The sequence below is a fragment of the Thamnophis elegans genome, chromosome 5 (assembly GCF_009769535.1).
Source record: "Thamnophis elegans isolate rThaEle1 chromosome 5, rThaEle1.pri, whole genome shotgun sequence".
Classification (NCBI taxonomy): Eukaryota; Metazoa; Chordata; class Lepidosauria; order Squamata; family Colubridae; genus Thamnophis; species Thamnophis elegans.
In genome coordinates this window covers 31775513-31796398 of record NC_045545.1, presented here as the reverse complement: position 1 = coordinate 31796398, position 20886 = coordinate 31775513, and the positions used below count along the sequence as shown (strand labels likewise).

The following is a 20886-nucleotide window of genomic DNA, read 5'->3' as shown; positions in this document are numbered from 1 at the left end:
TTCCCTTTTCCCCTAGAAATCACGGTGGCCAATGTCTACTGTTAATTCCAGAGAATTTTTAGTCATGAAAAGAGGCTTTTAGAAAGATATTATCATCTGCTTCCATTTTTAAATATCTGCATGTCATCATGCTCCCATACTATGCCTTTAAATTACCCTTCTAGCCTTTGCACATACTATAATCTGTCTTTTTAATACATCTATGCAGGCTGACAGACAAGGGGATGATAATGAAGGTAAGATTGTGGAAAGGAAATTGGTTATTGTTAAAGCCCATCTGCCCTTTTACTGCTTTGCAGGCTGGAGTCAATTTTTTTTTGACAGCAATTGTTTTTTTAATGTAAAAAAATGGTTGTTTGACAATCCCCATGGACCTCTTTTACCATGTCCATGTTAATAAGTGATCTAAATCATAATATAATTTGTATGTGGTTTAGGATGTTCTGTAAGCCCAATCATTATGGTTTATTTGATATGGCATAGTTAAAACAAGGCAATTGTTTTGGGGCATTGTGAGAACTCAACCAATTTGGATCAGAAAGGACATTTGGACCAAGTGGAAGTATAAACAACTCTGAGTCCTCTGAAGTACTAACTCTTTATTATGGCTTCTGTAAACACTATCTACTTCATTAAATGTGTAAAATGTTATCATCAATTTTAGTTAGATCACGTGAATATGGAGAGGGAGAGGGGGGAAAGCCGAAAGAATTATCTCCTCTTCTTATTGTCACTTGCTCTGCTTTGATTCTGCAAAAGTCTAGACTTGAAGAGGAGTGAATGTTTGACACAGCATTAATGTGGAAGCACTGTAAGTTTTGAAGTATGATATAATCAGGGGTGAAATGCTCTGAAGTCTGGTTTGCTTCATACATGCATGTGCGCCAAAAGCACACTTCACGTGCATGCGCACCGTGGGCACTAAGAAGCCTTTTCTGAGTCTGCAAAGGTAAGTAGAATAGCGAAGGGGGGGGGAACAGCTGTGCCACGCAATTTATATTCTGTAGAAAGCAGGATTTCCTGCTTTCTAGCAAATATACAGTAAATTGTGCGGCACAGCTGTTTGTCGCATAAATAATTGTTGGATTTTTTTTTTTTTTTTACTTTTTTAAAGCATTCGGATGAACCGGTAGTAAAAAAATAGTAAAAAAAAGGTTTTTAAAAAAGTTCCGACAATCAGCTCTGTGACAATCAGCTGTGCCGCGTGATTTCTAGATGCGGCACAGCTGATTGTCGCAGAGCTGACTACTGGTTTGCCCGAAATAGTAGCATTTCACCCCTGAGTCTAATTCAGAAGAGGAGCTCCTAGATTTTGATTGAGGGCTGTGAAAATTTTCTTAGTGGCAGGAGCACTGTTTCTCAAATTTGACCATATTAAGATGAGCAACCTGGGTGAAAAATTCTAGAAGTTGAAGTCCACATACAGTATCTTAAGGTTGCCAAAGTTGAAATCACTGAGTTAGACTGTACATTAATTTATTAAAAAAGACTACCCTTTGTTAGATGTATTGAAGAAGATAGATACAATTATCAGGGATGCTTTAATATGGATTCCTACATTGAGTGGACAAGTTGGGCTTGATGACATCAATGGATAAAAAGAGGAATTTGTCTTTTTTTAAAAAAAAATTAAACTGTGTCTATTTTTCTTGTCTAAGATGATTGGATCTCAAACCTGGGATGCTACATTTACAATTTTTGGTTTCTAGAGGTATATTTTCCTATTATATTCTTGTTCAATTGTCGTGCTAGAAAGACTTAACATGGTTTTAAAAAGCTTTTCCAAGTTTCTGGCCATTAACATAATATGTGATGTATCTCAATCTCATCTTCAAAGTTAGAAGTGTTTAAAGAGATCATCAGGATATTTGACAGTTTCTGGTTTTAGGAGACAATGTCAAAAGATAGGCCAGGTTACATTAACAGACGAAAAGTACCTGTTCAATACCTGTTCAGGCAAAGCTTTGCTTTTCCCCAGGAAGAGATATTCCAATGGCTCTCATCTGTTTTGGGCGTTTAGATCTTTGATCATTGATCAAATGGATTTATTTTGTGGGAGTTGCAGCCTAAACAATATCTGGAAGCACCAGGTTGGGAGATAAACACAGTGCAAATATTTTCAAGTTATCCTTCAATTGTCCTGGTTCATGATAGCATGTCACTTTTACATAATATTTAAAAAACAGGAACCTTATTGATAATAGAAATATTTCTGAGAATCAGGTTTAGCAAACAAAGCATCAGTGACGTGTGGTGAGGTTTATGGCTGGTGAGGCACTGATGTCACACACACACACAGGCAGATGTCACACAAGGGCCCTTCAAAGACTAAACATTTTTTTTTACTGGTGGGAATTAAAACTATCCTTTTCCTCAATGGGACTCATATTCAGACAAAGATTATTAAAAAAATATCCTTTCCTTTCTGAAGCCTGGCTCTTTCTCTGCACCTATTGGGAGGGGGGGGGGGAAAGGGGAAATGCAAGCGGCAAGGCCAGCCTGCCCCTTCTTGTCTCCCACCCCCGCTTCCCAACGGGACAAGAAGGCGGAGGGACTGGTCTTGCAATGGGGATCACCGGGAGGAGCTCTGCAGCGGGACAGATGAACGGAGGGGGAGATCGCCCCTTACTGCTCTGCACCCCCAAACCCTGTCTTCCCTGGCCTGCACCCCTGCGCTGGAAAGGCGAGCAAAACGCGCAACTCGATGCTATGCCGTGCAATGCAAGCGATGCAATGCAATGCAATGCAACCTGCCCAGGCTCCTTTGGGGTTTGGGGGTAATCCGAATGGAGGAGCAGGTGATCCCCGGAGCGGAGGCTCCCGGTGCAACGGTCTTCCGCACTTCAGGGAAGCCTCCTGAAGGTCCCTGAAGGCCTCCGGATGGCTTCCAGGGGGGCAGGGAGGCTGTTTTCACCCCTCCCCAGGCTCCATAAAGCCTCTGGAGCATGGGGAGGGAGAAAAAGGCATGCAAAAAATGGGGGGGGAGCGCCTGTAATGCGTGCATGCACAATGGGGGGGATTGCACATTGCATTATGGGTGCAGCACACCTGCACACAACCCCCCTTGCGCTCCCCCCACTTATGGCACACGAGCCAAAAAAGGTAGCCATTGCTGATATATATATATATATGTGTATGTGTATGTTATGTGTATGTGTATGTGTATGTGTATGTGTATGTGTATGTGTATGTGTATGTGTATGTGTATATGTATGTATGTAGTATGTATGTATGGATGTATGTTGTATGTGTATGTGTATGTGTGTATATAATATATATATATATATATATATATATATATATATATATATAATATTATATATATATATATATATGAGATGATATACAAGATGTTCTAGAGGGCAGAGAGCAACAACAGAGAAGGTCCTCCTCTTCCTAGACCCCACCAGCCAGATAATTGGGCCGATTGGAACCACAGCATGCCTCCTGCTGCACAAATGTGATGGGACATCACACAGTCCCACAAGTAACCTTCCATAACTGAGTCTAGAGCTGAAATATAGATTCTTTTCTTTTATGGAGCAAGCAATCTATTTATTTATTTAGTTTGTCAAATATGTAAAAGATAATAGGTATAAGTATAAACATAAATATGAACCCAGTAAATTAAGTACAAATAAATGGAGACAATAGAACAGGGACGGTAGGCACACTGTGCACTTATGCATGCCCTCTTACAGACTTCTTAGGAATGGGGTGAGGTCAACAATAGACAGTCTTAGGTTAAAATTATGGAGGTTTGGGGATGTAACAACAGAGTCGGTAGTGCATTCCAGGCATTGACCCCTCTGTTACTGAAGTCATATTTTCTGCAATTGAATTTGGAGGGTTTACCTTGAGTGTGTATCTATTGTTTGCCATCTATTATTGTGGTTGAAGCTGAAGTAGTCATTGACAGGTAATCTACAAGAAACATCTTCTTAATATCTTTTTTTAAACTGCTAGGGAGGATTCCCATTCCGCAATCGGGACAACAACTGGATAGTTAGTGACGGCACTGCTGAAGCAATAAGAGCATTGATGTTACTTGAAGAACAATGTCCTTTCATAGAAGATCACATAGCTCCACAACGTATCTTTGATGCTGTCAATGTGGTGGGTGCATGGAACCCCAAAGAGAAAACATGGCATTATGGTAATGAGGTTTCTGAGGGCTGGAGGGAGGTGATAAAACATGCATTTATTTGGAGAATCTCTTCTGCAGGAGTTGGTGATAAATGACAACACTTTCTCTTTGACAAATTTGTCCAAGAAGGGATGGGAGAAAAAGTTTGGTCCATACCCAAACCCCACACACTTCCGGTAAACGTGTGGGGATGGATCAGGACCAAATTTTGTGTGTCAAATTTGTACACAATTTGGGAAACACTTTTTTCCATGTTAAAATTTTGCAAGGCAATCTCAAAGCATTTAAAATATATCAAATATCGTGTTTCCTCAAAAATAAGGCAGGGTATTATTTTCTTTTGACCCCCCAAAATACACATGGCCTTATTTTCGGGGAGGTCTTATTATTTTTAAAGTGCAGGTGACGGCGAGCATGGTCACCTCATGGCTGCTGCTGTCTTGCAATATTTTCAGGAAGAGCTTATTTTAGCGCATGCGCTCAAAAGTCTGATTGGGCTTATTATCCGGGGAGGTCTTATTTTGGGGGAAACAGGGTAATAAAAAAAACTTATAAAGAAAATTGCATTGGAAAAAAAGCAGTCTTTTGAAAGAACAGGCACAAAAATGGATAGTCGAAAAAGAAGGTTAAAAATATAAATGTACAGATTTGGAAACCTGGGGAGAATAAACTATATCCAACAGATTCAGTTGTCTCAAAGTTAAAGGATCAAAGTTGCAGTCAGACTAAAAAAGTTCTTAATTTTCTGAGAGTCAAACTGAATACATGCTGATAAACAGCATCAACAATAATAAGTTAGTCTGATTCATTCAATTACCTTATATTGTCAATATATTAATATATATGTAGTAAAAATAAATTTTAATTAATTAATGATTTATAAAAATGAAACAGATTCTGTTCTGAACTCTCATTTGGCTTTAGTCAATAGCAAGAGAACAGTTAATCTGAGACCATGTTAGGAGTTTCTGTTCTTTTAATCTTCATTTATCTGACATGGTTATGACATAAGATGAGAATGTGAGAAAAATATACATTATATTTTTCTTTTCTGCATGAAGAAAGGCAATTGAAAAAATGGTCAAAACACATAATAGTAACTGAGGAAAAGTATCATGGAAAGCAGAACTAAATTTCTGTTTGCGGCATACTGTTCAAATTAGAAGTGCTGTGAAAAATAGAATTTGATAGCCATGAATAAATATTTGTATGAACTGTTTTCTGAGCATATTTTTCTATTGTGCATAGCATGCATTTCGACTGAGACAGACCTTATCAGAACTTGGGGCATCAAAAACTGGCTTTGGTTTTCAAATGATTGACATGGAACAATGGGTATTTTTAGAGGTGCATTACTATTAATATAATTACACTTGAGCACTTAAGAGCACCCAGATAGTCCCCATTTAGTAACCACAACTTGGACCAGCAACTCACTGAGTGAAACCATAGTTGTGCTTATGATCTTATTTCAGTTTTCCTTTCCTTTATAGACAGGATATTTTATACCTAAGTGATCTTGTGTGAAATAACTATTGTAGTGTGATTAAATTATTTGATTAGGATTACAGGTAGTCTTCCATTTACAGCCACAACTGAGCCCAACATTTCTGTTGTTAAGTGAAACATTTATTAAGGGAATTTTGCCCCATTTTACAACCTTTCTTGCATCGGTTGTTAAGTGAATCACTGCAGTTGATAAGTTAGTAACCTTTTGTTAAGTGAATCTGGCTTCCCCATTGACTTTGCTTGTCAGGAGGTCACAAAAGGTGAGCACATGATATTGGAATACAGCAACCATCATAAATTTGAACCAGTTGCCAAGCAACTGAATTTTGATCACATGATCATGGGGAAAGGTCGTAACTGTGAAAAAAGGTCATGTCACTTTTTTCGGTGCCTTTGTAACTTTGAATGTTCACTAAATGAACTGTTGTAAGTTGAGCACTACCTGTACCAAGATTTAATAATATTTGGCTAGTAAAATCAGTCTTAATGAATTGAAATGACACTTTTTTAAAGGAAGGACTAAATCCGTGACGGTGAACTTATGGCACACGTGCTCTTCAGGAGGGCTCCTGAAGGCTCCGGAGGGTGAAAAACGGCCCTATGGATAAACCGGAAGTCACCGTTCCTGAGCCTCCAGTTTGCCCATAAGGCTGGTTTTTCATCCTCCAGAGGTTTTAGGGAAGCTCCTGAAGCCTCCGGAAGACTGTTTTCGCCCTCCCCAGGTTTCTAGAAAGCCTCTGGAGCTTGGGGAGGACGAAAAAAGTATGCCAAAAATGGGTGGCAGGGTTGTGACACTTGTTGCACATGCATGTGCGGGGGGGGGGTCATGCACGCATGCGTGCTGGGGTCGCGTACATAGCATTATGGGTGTGGCACGCCCTCACATGACCCTCCTGTGCTCCCTCCGCTTTTGGTACACAATCCAAAAGAGGTTAGCCATCACTGGACTAAATGTTCCTTTGAGATTTAGAACTGGGATCATTTGCTGATCTGCCCTCAACTTTCCTCCACATCAAATATCCATAAGTAACTTCAAATATTGAATAGGCAGTACATAAACAAAAAGAATGGTGATCTACTTACTCTTAAGTTTTAAGACATCTATGTGTACAAATATTAACCAATATATTTTATTGCTTGATGTAAAGGAGAATATAACGCTTTTTTTCAAAAGTGAACTTTTATAATATTCCGATAGTGACAATAAAATATCCATCATTCTACCTGATTCATAGTACATACAACTGGACCTGCTAAAAACTTGTGGGGCCTGCTAAAATCAGCTGTCTAATGATAGGATGGCCTTTGAATTTGTGCCTAATTTTTGTGGGAGGTGTCTAATAACGTCACTTCTAATGCCACCTGTTTCTTCCCACCTCTATTTCGCTAAATGTGCAGATCCTGAACATGAGAAATTCCGATGGAGGTTTTTCTTCTTATGAAACCAGACGTGGAAACTGGCTGTTAGAGGCCGTAAACTGCGCAGAGACCTACGGTAAGAAGAAATTATCAGATGTTATCTGCAAAATTCAGATTGGAGATCCTGATTGGAATGTAGCATGGATACAGGCTCAGGAAATGAGTAAATTCCTTCATTTCCTTCCGGATTGAGAGTACTCTCAATCTGTACCGACAGGCATAAGTAAACCAAAACCAGGAATTGTGTCTGGAAAACTCAGGCTATCCAGTCCAAAATAGTAATTGTTTCAAATTCAAAGAAGGAAGATGAGATGAATTAAGGAAGTCTCTCAGCAGTGAGCAAAAACAGGTTATTAAACCAAAAGACGTGAACATCATTTAAAACCAACCACAGGCAATCATCACTTAATAATTGACTCATGTATCAACAATTTTCAGTTACAACTGTGATGAAAAACTAACATTGCAACCAATCCTCACTTTTATGACCACTGAAGGTCTGGAAAGGAAAGGAAAGATGAAATAAGACCATAAACACAGTTTGGTTTCTCTCAGGGACCACTTAACTTGATGAGTTACTGTTCCAGGTTGTGGTTACTAAATGAGGATCACCTGTGTGCTCTTAAGTGTTTGTGTCGTTTTAATATAACTGAGCTGAGGAATCATAATATCTTATATAGTTGTTGTATTGGCAGTCATTTAATGTAGCCAAAATGAAGTCAGCCAGCTTCTTTGGTCATAGAGAGGCTAAGATACTGGAGTATTGCTACCAGAGCGTCCTATTTGAGTTTCCTAGCTTCCTACAACTACTTGCACATGTGACGCTTGCTTTGAAGATGTTCCAGAAATTATAGGGAGATCACAATGCCATCACTAGCCTCTTGATTAAAATGTAAATAGATACATAAGGGTTGTGCAAGTTATTATGCATGTTTATGAGTTTAAGGATTCAGGTTTCAGAACCTACCAATAGTAGATGACCATGCTGAGCCTGCGGGAAGAGTTAAACATCTCATCAGTCTTGAGTTCCTTTGCACCCAGATCTCTAGTCATTTGAATAGCCTTTTTTCCTGAGTTATTGCACTTGTCACCACTTCTTTGAATAGTAATCCCCTGCATGAAAAATATGATTTTGACTAGAAAGGTGGAACCTTTTCTGAAATAGAATCTATACCATGGGCATTATACTTGATAGCTCTTTGCAAAATAAGTGAGTACATAAAGTCTATTTTCCTGCAAGTTTGTGGGCTGCAGAGGTAGCAAGGGGTTCTCTGCCCAGTTGCTGGGTGGGTATGGCCATGGTAGGTGGCCCAGTTGGCCTCCTACACCACAGCGGGCGGGGGGAGGTTTCCCTCCCCGGACTCTGGAGGCTTTCCTTGAGCATCTGGGAGGTGAAAACAGCCTCCCCAGGCTCTGGAGGCCCTCTGGAGACTGGAAGCTTCTGGTAGGCCCATTTTTTCCCTCCCTGAGCCTCTATGTGCGCCTTGCACTTAACTGCATCCAAAACAGGCCATGTGGGGACTCCTGGGAGAGGTGGATGGGACCAGCCAGGAGTGGAATTTGGGGGTTCTCCAAACTGCACAGAATCTTCGCTAGAGGTTCTCCCGAACCCCTGCGAACCTCCAGCAGCTCACTCCTGGCTTTAAGAAGAAAAGAACTATTGTTCTGTCCTTGTTTTCATCATTAGGCTTGCTATTTTTCAGTGAAATGTTTTTAGATAATTGGTACTATTGTAATCTAATGCCATTAATAGAAACCAATAGGAGACACCTACCGTATTTTTGGAGTATAAGACGCTCCGGAGTATAAGATGCACCTTAGTTTTTGGGGAGGAAAATAAGAAGAAAAAGAATTCTGCCTCTGCCTACCAGCATCCATGGTATTCAGCACATGGTAACAAGGTCAGCCAATGAATAGGCATAGCAACTAAATCAGCCAATGAGTGCTATTTGCTCTGAAATTTTCTCTGTCAGCAAGAACGAGACAGGAAGGAGCCTGGGTTAGCCGATAACTGAAAGTGAAATTGCTTTGTTTTGCTTGTATTTACTGCTACCTGGAAAACCTGCTTTTGGTAATGTATTGTATTATTATTATTTTGAATCCTGCTGAATCGGTTACTGAGCTTTCTGAATGTGATTGCTGCTGCAACTCTGACCAGCCAGATCAGCTTCAGCACTTATTGCAGCCTGATTCAGCACAGCTGATTGTCTGCTGGATCGGACTGCTGGAATACCCCCAATCAGCTGCAGGGATTGCCACAGACCATTGCTGCCTCTATGCCTCACGTTTTTGGCCTCTGGTAGGGGTAGGTGGGGCTACATTCAATGTATAAGACGCACCCAAATTTTCACCCTCTTTTTTGGGGGGGTAGAAGATGCATCTTATACTTCAAAAACTTTCTTTATGTTTTCCAGGTGACTGTATGGTAGATCACACCTATGTTGAATGTACCTCATCAGTAATGCAGGCACTGAAACATTTCCAGAAGAAATTCCCAGATCACCGGAGAGAGGAAATCAGGTAGCTGAAACAAGAAATCCCTGAAGCTGAGAAAGAAATCAGTGTTGTAAATTGAAATAGACTTTACTTAGAGCTTAGTAATAATGTACTTATAAATCTGATCCACATTGCCTGTTAGGTGAATCTTGCAACCCTGTGCCATTACATTTTGAATTGGCAAAATTCAGTATAAATTTTCTTAGGGTTCATTTTCATGTCTGCCTAGCCACAACCCATAAGTATCCTAGTTTAATTCTCAGTGGGAGGGGAGACAAATGAGGAATCCACCAGTCACTTACTTTAACTCATCATTAATTAAAACAGCAAGGATAGCAACCTCTTACTACTGAGGCAAAAAGGGAAGAGGAATGAGGGCAAAACAGTGTGTGCCACCAGGGACGTGCAGTCACTAGAGGCAAGGGAGGTGGAGCCTCACCACTCTCCTCAGGAAAAGAAAAGAAATTTAATTTTTTTAAAAAATAATTAAAGCCAAGATAGTTGCTACCAGATTCCAGGTCACAGTGGCTTGGTGTCTGCTTAGTGTTAACCAAAGCAGGAGGCGAGAGAACTCGGGGTCTCTTTTCCATAAGGAATTTTTCGCCTTCTAAAAGTTAAGAAAGAGTTAAAAGGCAAAGAAGTTCAGATGGAAAAGAGGCACTAATTCTCCTGCCTCCTGATCTGGAAGCAGCCAATCATGTCTTCTTGAGCATGCTTACGTTGGGCGGGTTATTTCAGAGGGCGCGCTTCAGAGGAGAGAGGAGTGGGGGAGGAGGAGGCTCGCTCTTCACCCCTCCCCAACCTTCCCAGGGTCCAGATTCCCTTTGCTGCAAGCCTTGCTGTCTCTTGCATCCCAAAGGTGGGTGGGTGTGGAAGCTTTGGTGGCCCCAATTCTTCTCTGGGGGGTGGGGGGTGTCTCCTGGGGCTGCTGGCTAGAAAGACTCCCGAGGAGCGACTCCTTCCCTCCTAGTCCCCCTGTGGGTGGCTGGAAATGTCCGCGCATTTCAGCCAGCCACAAACACTTAGCCGGGGGTTTCCTTACAAGAGCCAGGCGGGAGAAGCCCTCGCTTCTTTCTTGTGGAAAGTGGGCGGCGGGGCACTTTGCATTGCGGGAGCTGCCAAGCGCCTTTACTGCAGACCCGGGCGCTTGGCGGCTCCCGCGATGCAAAGTGCCCCGCCGCCCACCCGCTGACCCGGCCTGCGGCCGCTGCTTCTCCAAGCTCCGCCGCTAGAAGTCTCGGATCGCCTGGGGGAACGCTGAGTGAGAAGCTTCGCTCCGCTCTCACTCAGCTTTTCCCCAGAGGCGATCCAAGACTTCAAGCAGTGGAGCTTGGAGAAGCAGCGGGCAGGCCGGGTCAGCGGGTGGGTGGCGGGGCACTTTGCATCGTGGGAGCCGCCAAGCGCCTTTGCTGCAGACCCGGGCGCTTGGCGGCTCCCGCGATGCAAATTCCCCCCCCACCGCCGAGGCCGCAAATTCCCCCCCCACCGCCGAGGCTTCGCAAAAGGATGCCCAGCTGAGCCTCACCAGGCATAAACCTCACCGCACGTCACTGTGTGCCACTATACTTTTCTGCCATTTCAAGGACTAGTAGGTTACACTTTAATACTGCCCAAGAGTGGCCCAAAAGCTAGCAATTAAGTGACATCTCCCTAAATATTTAAAACACAAATACCTTCCACATCAGAAAATGATTTAGAGATTGGATAGTTCACTAATGATTTAACATAGATAAAATACAGAAGTGAAATCCCATTACTGAAAAGATCAAAGTTGCAATTCTGTTACTTATTTTGGAGTCAGTTCAAGAGAAAAGAGGGAACTGTTAACTATAGTTTGACAATGCAAATTCCCTCTTTATAATATTTAATTAATTAATTCTTTGCCATCCATCTCGCTGCAAGGTAACTCGCACAGACTATTCCTGGAACTCTGTCTAATTTCACAACCTTCCAATTACTTTATGTTTAGTTGTTATCTTCAAACGCCCACATACCTTCAGGTTTGCTCATGCACTATTTCATCTAGATTTATTTCAGATAAATTTACAAGGCCATTTTCTTTTGCTCTGTCCTCCCTCTGAGCAACCCATGATAAAATTTCATAAATAGTTTGATTTAGAGATTATGCTCCAAAAGAGGCTAAATAATAGCATTTAAGACGTCAAAGTTCATACCACGTCCTCTGGAAGTTAATACTTTTAGTAGCTTACAAAGAGATGGACAGTATTCAAGTTATTTTGCCTTCCGGGGGGGGGGGGGGCAGCCGGGCCTGCTATAACACAAATCACCACTACACAAGTTCTGCCACTGTACAGGTAGTCCTCAACTTACCATCACAATTTAGTCCAACATTTCTGTTGCTAAGCAATTCAGTTATTAACTGAATTTTACCTAATTTTACAACCTTTCTTGCCACAGTTGTTAGGTGAATCACTGCAGCTGTTCAGTTAGTGACATGGTTGTTAAGTGAATCTGGCTTCCCCATTGTTGTTGCTTGTCAGAATATTGCAAAAGATGATCACATGACCCTAGGACACTGCAACCATCATAAATATGAGTCTGTTGCCAAGCATCTGGATTTTGATCACATGACCATGGGGGTACTGCAGTAGTTGTGTGAAAAATGGTCATTAGTCACTTTTTTCAGTGTCGTTGTAACTTCACTAAATTAATTGTTGCAAATTGAGGACTACCTATGGTTTAAATAATTAACAAGTGAATCTTAAACCTCTCCTGGTTTAGAGGCCAGTCCCTGGAATCCAAGTTTTTTTTAAAAAAATTTTTATTTTTTTGTTACATAAATAACACATACCCACAACAATGAAAAAAAAGAACAAAAAAAAAATAGAAAAAAAACCCATCACATATAGCATGTCATTTGGTTACAAGTGTTTTAACATTTATCATTCTTATACATTTATTATTTCATTTAATAGGTTATAATATATGGTTTGGGTTGCTTTGTTTACCATCCCTTCCTCCTGTTATAACACCACCTTATTTACCCTTTTTTTTCCCTTCCTCCCTTCTCTACTTTCTTCCTTCCTGCTCTCCTTTCCCTTCCTTCTTCCCTTGCCTCTCCTTCGCTCCTACTCTTCCTTTTTCCCTTCCTACCCTCTTTCCTTCCTTTCTCTCCCTTCCATCTTCTTTTCCTTTCCCTTTCCTTTTTCCCTCTCTTCTCTACATTCCTCCTTCCCCTTCCTTCTTCCCATACCTTTCTCCTACTCCTGCTCTTCCTCTTCCCCTTTCTACTCTCTCTCCTCCTCTTTCTCCTTTCCATCCTCCTCTCCTTACCTCTTTCTCCTTTCCCCCATCTTCCTTTCATTCTCTCTCCTTTTTCCCTTTCTTTTTCTACTATTGTTGGTGTTTCTATTTTAAATCTCAGTTTATGTTTCCTTGGAATGGTACTTCCGCCAACCCAGATATAATTTAGTATCATTTCTTATTCCCTTACCTTTACTAATCTATCCTAACTATATTTCCCCCCACAGACACACTTTGTATCTCTCTATTATATATGCATTTATATATTTGATATACACAACAATAAAAAAAAACACACACAAAAACACAACAAGTACATGTTATAAAAAAGTATATCAGCTGGTTACAACAAGTTTTTGTGCATCTCTTCCATTAATTCATATTAATTCGAATGTCTTAACTCAAATGTTTACTATATTAACATCATCATACCTCCACTTTTAGTTGACTACAGTTGTTTAAACATCCTTCATCCTTAACTATACCAAAGATTTAATCCATAACCACATGGTGGCATTTCATTTACTTATTTATAAAATCCTCCATTAACATTAAGTCCTCATATCCTGTTTTAGGTAAACATCCATAATATTTAATACCAAAAATTTCATCCTCCATGTATATAATTTATTATCATTCTCCTTTCTTTATTTAATTATATCCTATATCATGCCTTTTCCCCTATTAGTTAAGATTTAACTGTATATAGTTTTATTTTATTTTTTATAATAATTATTATTGTTATAATAATTTTATATAGTCCAAATATATTTCTAACCTTCCCTTCTCATATCCAATTATTACTTATCATATCAACTCAACATTTATACATTACTATCATTATCAATTTTTATTCATCTATACCTATTGCCAATGAATTTAACTAAGTTTAGCTAATTTTAAGTTATACTCTTCCATCTATCAACCTGTATCTCTCCAATAACAGAACAGTCTTATATCTGCTGCCTTTTGTGGGTCCAGTTCTCCAAACATCTTTATGAGCAAGTTCATACGACGAAATCTTTGCACTTTTTTGTCTGTAATGCTTCATATAATGTTGCTGCCCCTCTTTATTTCCTTTATCAATTTGTTTTTAATTCTCAGTGGTAGTATCAAATGTTTTGCAGATGGTATTTCATAAACTGTGAGTTCTTTGATGCTTCCCACTCCTCCCGCTCCCCATCTTTTGAAGTAAACTTTCAGTCCACTTAATTCCTCTTCAAACATTCCATTCTTTCCTCCCTCAGAAGTAAACCAATTATCACGAGTATCAGGTTCTTTATCTCCGAGATTCTTATTTTGTATTTGAAAAACATTCTCAATTTTTCCTCATACTTTGTTGCCAAAAACACCAAATAATCCAATCTGAATTCTATCTTGTGTGTCAGACAACTTCTGTAGTGCTGAAAAATCATTTGAATAGACACTTGAATAGACGCCATGTTTGTACGCAGTTAGTATTTTTTCTTGAGAGCTCTGAAGTATTTGCAAGTAAAAGCAGGCTGGAAGCTGTGCAATCTTATCAGATCTTAAGCCAATACAGCCAAGCAATAAAAGTGTCAAGTTGTAAACAACCAAATTATAATGAATTGGTTTACAGCCCCCTTGCAGATCCGAGGAGATGTTGGAGTAATCTATCCTTTGTCTGTGTGAATAACATTTAAAACATTTAAAAGGTAGGATAACCACCGTCCAAAAACCAGTAAAAAGATCAAAATCGCCGCTAGATTCTTCTGTTCTTTAATTTAAATTAGTTTGAATTTTTAGGCGGTCCATTTTTCTCTGAATGATAAAATATTCTTACCAGCTGGAAACACTTTCCTCTTTCTTTAGGGCTGTCTACAGTTTCAGTTAGCCTTGTGGCTAATCCGGAAGTCACTGGCAAAGGAGGTTTTTCCAGGTCCCCAGAGACTTTGCGAACATCTCTGGGACCACTGGGTCTCCCCCTACCTTTCACTGTCTCTTCGGGACAGCTTGGGTCCAAAAAGGGACCGTCCAAATGCTTTGGAATAGAAGGAGTTTCAGGAGTAGCCTGAAAGTCCGTCTTCTCACTGCTAAGCCCCGCCTTCTTCCTCTGGAATCCAAGTTTTAAAGTCTTGATCACTGAATGTCATTTTTTCTATTGACACACCTTGATTAAAATTTCATCCAGAAGCTTTTCAGTTCTATAGAATAGAATAGAATAGAATAGAATAGAATAGAATAGAATAACTTTATTGTCACTTTGAATGTACACCAATTAGCATACATTAATAATGAAATTTCATTGCATACAGCTCTTAAAGGGTCACCATCTCCAGTTTTACTACATAAACATGACAAGATAAATAAATAAATGAATGCAAAATTATGTATATACCAACATATATATGACACAGAGAAACAAGATTACAGCACAATCTAGTTATACATGTTTATGGCACTACCTTAACCAAACCCTTTTCTTTCTTTCTCTTCAGTGATACACTCCATAAGGCTCTGCAATATTGTCGTAATACACAGAAAGCAGATGGATCCTGGTTAGGGTGAGTTGCTTCTCATTGCTACTCAGTGAATTTAGTTGCACTGTGCTGATAACATTTTGAAAAGTTTACTTTGACAAAAGAAAGGCATCTTTAGTTTGTATTCATCCAGTGCTTTGCACAAGTGACACAACCATTTAAAAACATCCTACGTTAAGACACAATGGGTAAAACATGTTCAATTATAGTGCTGTGCAACTTGAATCAAGTGGAGGGTTGCAACAGGGGATCAGGGCCCATTTTGGATGTAAACTTTGTAGGAGTCGGATTTAAAGCAGAAGTGGTATGCTGCCGGTTTGCACCAGTTTGGATGAACTGGTAGTGGCGTCAGTGTGAGGCTCCGCCCACCCACCCTGACATTATCACAGACGTTTGCTCCTACTACCAAACTGATAGTGAAGATAATAGGATACCATTACTGGTTTAAAGCTATAAAAGCTTCCTAACTTCCCCCAAAGAGGGAACTGCACCCATCACATTATCTGCACTTTGTTCAAAAAACATTGATCTTAGTACATTTCCATACTTGATTGGTTCATGGATCTCTCTTCCTTGCAGGAGATGGGGTGTGTGTTTCATATATGGCACCTGGTTTGCATTGGAAGCATTTGCATGTTTGGGATACACTTACCATAATGGGTAAGTAAGTTGCTTTTCTAGCAGAATATTAGGCTCAATGATTGACTGACAGCACCTCAATTTTTTACTTTGGAATGAGACAGGTGGACATAAATTTATTCTGCTTTGTTGAAAACTCAATGTTAACTTCCTAAATTAATCTGGGTAGTTCATGGCCCATATTTCATATTTTTATAAGATTTAGAAAAATCTTATTCACTTTAATATAGATAACTATACCAGGCAGCAAATACAAAACAAATAAACCAAAAAAAAAGCATACAAATTAATTTTGATATGCTATACACAAATGGTATGGTGAGGAAGAAAAACTGTTTAAGAAACAGCACTTTTAACAGCATGTTATTCTATAATTCCGTTCTTTCATTTAGTTTCCAAGTTTGGAGAAGATATTGTGAAAGTTTGAAGGTATGAAACGGTGAGATAGGAAATAATCATGCCAAAGATAAAGCGATTTCTGAGTGTTACATATTTCTGATTTCCTGCCACTTTCTTTTCATTATACATAAATAAAAATAAGTCATTTCACTAGTAGTTTCTCCTGCTGGTTTTCATCATAAATGTTGTGTTGCCTGAAATTCACTTTTAATGGAACCCAGTCCCATAATGGAACAGATCAAATCACAGAACCATAGGATTAAGAAGGGACCTTGGAGGTCTTCTAGTCCAACCACCTGCCCAAGGCAGTTATCAACTACATCATTTTTAAAAAGAGCATTAGTATGTGTCATATTTTCCAGACTGGCATGCAACGAGGTGACCAAGGCCTGTGCCTGGCTGGTCTCCAAACAAATGAAAGATGGAGGTTGGGGAGAAGAATTTGAATCCTACAAGTTTCGCAAATATATTCAGCATACCATTTCCCAGATCCACCAGACTGCATGGGCTCTGTTGGGATTGATGGCTGCTAGGTAAGTGCAAAGACCAGTAATCCTTTTGGATGTTTTAATTTGCCAAGCAATTTCCAGAAGATACATGAAACTTAATTTTCTCTTTTGTTGAAATGTTACTGGCATTTTAGTAACATCACATTAGAAATTCTATAATCTCTGGACTCCAATAGTGGAGGAAAGAGTTATAAATAACTACCCAAAGTTTTAGAGGATTGTTGGTTTCATCCTGATTGTCAGTTTTGGAAACCATTTTTATTTTAGCTTCCTGACTGCCACATATTTTAGCCTGGATAATCGGGAAGGGTTTTTGTTGTTGTTGTGTTGGAGCGGTGGAAACTTAGCCATAACAACATTCTTTACTCAATTGTCAAGGACAATTGCCTGCACCTGGATGGGAGTGACTTGGGATAGTTTCCAGTTGTGTTTGAAGAATAGATTGGACCATGTGATGAACTTGTGGGTGTTGAGCAGGGTTGTGAACTTTCAACTGGGTGGGGAAAACTTGAATGCTTTCAGATTTGGGTTTTCCCAGATGTGCCAACATCACATCTCAATAAATTGGAACTTTGAGGAACTTCAGACCTTGGAGTTTTATTTTGTTGAGGATGTTTATTGAAACCTTGACACTGATCTTTCTAACTTATCATAGTAAAAAAAAATACAAATCGTTCTTGTTCTAGAAAACCAAATAGGACTTTCTGACTGAATGGCTGCTGTCAGAACGAATGACCATTGTTCCATTTGCTTTGCAGGTATCCCGATGTTCATGTTCTAGAAAGGGGGATCCAAGTTTTGATTGACAAGCAGCGAGCCATTGGGGACTGGCCTCAGGTGTGTGAATAGCTGTAGTTTTTATCCAATCAGGTAGAGCAGGGTGGCTCATATGGTTAAGACGCTGGGTTGGAGGTTAGCAAGCCTGTGTTCAAGATCTGAGCGCTGTTGCACAGTGGGGTGGGTGCCCACCATTCACTCCAGCACCTCAACGCGGACATGAAAGGAGCCCCCACAAGTGTCCCTCAGGCAACAGTGATGTCACCAGCTATCTGGAGGGGCCTTAAAAAAGGGTGCCTCTGACAAGAATGGGACAGGACCCAATCAGGTCTTCCAAATGTACAAATGCAAATACTAAGAGACTGAGATAGTTAATATTCTTTTTGATGTTGTTACTGCTGGAAAGATGCTCCCCCACTGTTGGTTTAATGCAACATCTGTAATGCATGAACATGATAGCAATATGATAGTGGGGGGGGGGAACCTGCTAATTTTTGCTGTCCTCTCCCTTGCACTGGACTAGCCCTTTCCCCAAAAGCTTTCTTGGGAGATATCCATCTAAATGAAAACATGGAAACATTCACATTCTTAGCACAACATATAAGACCAAGACAAAGATTAGTATGATTTGGTAGGGAAGGTGTGTTCATGTGTCCTTCAATCAGCAGCTTTCTTTCAACACAAAGGCAGCGACAATGGTGAATTCATTTGCTTAGATCTGGTTTTGCTATACAGAATTTGGATATTTGCTCTGAGATGGCAAAACATTTTTGGTCAAGTACTTAGGAATTTATATTTCAACCTCAAATGGGAAGTTATATAAGTATAATTATGAACCACTGTGGTATAGTATACAGACAGAGATGAAAAAATGGGAGAAGTTACAGTTATCTCTGCTGGGAAGAATAGCAGCAGTGAAAATGAATATTATGCCTAAATTTTTATTTCTTTTTCAAACGTTACCAATACTTAAAAATGATGCAAATTTGTTAGAATGGCAGAAGGTTATTAATAAATTTGTATGGGTAGGTAAGAAGCTGAGAGTAAAACTTAAAATAATGCAGTATGTGCGTGAAAGAGGAGGCTTGAAACTACCCAATTTAAAACTATATTATGATGCAGTAATTATATCTATAATTAGTGATTGGATCAACTTAACAGATGGTAGAATACTTAATATTGAAGGGTATGATTTGGTATATGGTTGGCATGCTTATTTGCTATAGCAAAATATTTTTCAGAGGACTAAGTTACACATTACAGTTCTAAAACATGGTGAAGTAAATGTTGGCACTAGTATTACAAAAAAAAGAAGAGCTGTACTGATTAAGAAAGATTAATTTTCTTTTTCAACACCCTCCTGGTGTCTATCTTCCTCTCTGCTGGCTGAGGAGATTATCTTGCCTAGTCTAATAACAAGACTGCCTTGACTCCAAAGAGTTAGAGAGCTGATGCATTCACCTTATTATCAACTAAGTTCTGGGCAATGTATGAAAGAGGCTTGCTTTTTCTATGAGTAACTATCACATCCTGTTGTTTGGGATTTTATCTTTAACTGATAACCCAGTATATATATATTCGTACATTTTCACGGGTGTAGGTATGCTGGTCTTGTTGTATAAGCATAAGCAGGCTTTCTAGGACATTTCTTTCTTGCCTTTTCTTAGGGTGACATTGCTACCGGATTCTACAAAGCTGGCATCCTCCATTATTCAGCCTACCGCAACATCTTCCCTATTTATGCATTGGCTCGTTTTACCCATCTTTATCCTGATAATCCTCTTGCTAGCCAACATCTGAAGAATGGACCAATAAATAATTTCAAGGAGGGCCAGACAAAGAAGCACTGAAGAAGATGTATCAACATTCCAGGAAAAGTCAGCTTTGCTGTTTACACCATCATAAGATGTTTATCTTAACAATTTTGCTGAAGTATCAACTAACTGGCTTTTTAAAAAAATACTAGATTAGTAGACTGAAATACTGTATTCACATTTTGCATTTCTATTATTTTTTTGTAAGCATCATTTTCTCATTGCCTTCATGTCAAGTAATAAGGAGAGAGGCAAGGGAGCCTGCCATTTTGTGCAAGCAGCAGTACAAAATACTTGTGTAGAAGTGAGTTTTGGCTGATGCCCAAACCAGTTAACCTAGCTGTCTCTGAAAATTTGCTCCTCCTGATTGCCACCCCACATGAGGAAGAAGATTGGGGGAGGTTTTTGCTAGTGGTTTTGGGGATGGAGGAGACAAGAGAGTAAGAACGTTGAGTATATTCATATTTGTTCTTGATGTGGCATAAATAAAGATAACATAATTTTATAATATCCTGTTTGTATCAAAGTAGATACTGCCAATGACAAGAGTAAATTTCATGGTAATAGTTTCATGCCAGCTCAAAAACCATTAGGTAAAACATTGACTTGGCCATGAAAAATTGTCAGAAGATGCTGGCAGCTGGTAGAGAACAGGGAATTTGAGAGAATCAGAGAGGCAATTGAGAGACTATGAAAGCTGAAGTCTAAAACAAGTGACAGATTTCAAATTTAGGGAATGGACTGAAGATATATAAGGCATATACAGTATGTTCTTATATTGTAATACAGTTTGGGTCCTACTCAATGTCTTCTGGAGATCTTCCAGAACCCAACATATATTTGCCATAATTCTATTTTGTACATAAGATAAAGATATATGAGATATAAGACATAAGATAAAATATAAATGCAGTAGTATAATAAGTAAAATTGACAAAGAATTAAGCAGGTGTGCATGCATGTACTACACATTCTCTTTGTCACAAACCCACACAAATAGTTAGCACTTCTTTGATTCCAACTGAAAATGGTTTTTTGAATTAAGTAGGACTTTTAGAAATTATACTGTATGAATTACTGTTGGATATTTAATTTAATTTGGGGAGACACACACACACACACACACACACACACAAAGATGAAGGTGATATGATGAAATACCTCAGGATCTGCTTTCGTGGTATGCCTGCATAGCTTCTTTGTAAATTGCCCAGAATTGCATTACTGGGAGAGGTGTGGCATATAAATTTAATAATGATGAAGATAATAATATAATAATAATAATAATAATAATAATAATAATAATTGAAAATCCGTTTAGAACAAAAAATCAAAAAATTAAGAGCAGATGCTAGTAACTTAAAGAACATGCATGAGCAACGGCTTAAAAACAACAAAACCATAGATCGGCT

General features: G+C 39.3%; 1 protein-coding gene across 1 annotated transcript; it reads left to right on the top strand.

Moving 5' to 3' along the window:
* Positions 1-230: 230 nt before the first annotated feature.
* On the top strand, positions 231-19510 carry LOC116508967 (lanosterol synthase-like). Its single transcript, XM_032217833.1, has 9 exons — positions 231-236; positions 3967-4116; positions 7055-7151; positions 9490-9595; positions 15295-15360; positions 15916-15996; positions 16737-16907; positions 17642-17720; positions 19328-19510. The coding sequence occupies exons 1-9, from the start codon at positions 231-233 to the stop codon at positions 19508-19510; spliced, it is 939 nt and encodes a 312-aa protein (XP_032073724.1).
* Positions 19511-20886: the final 1376 nt, after the last annotated feature.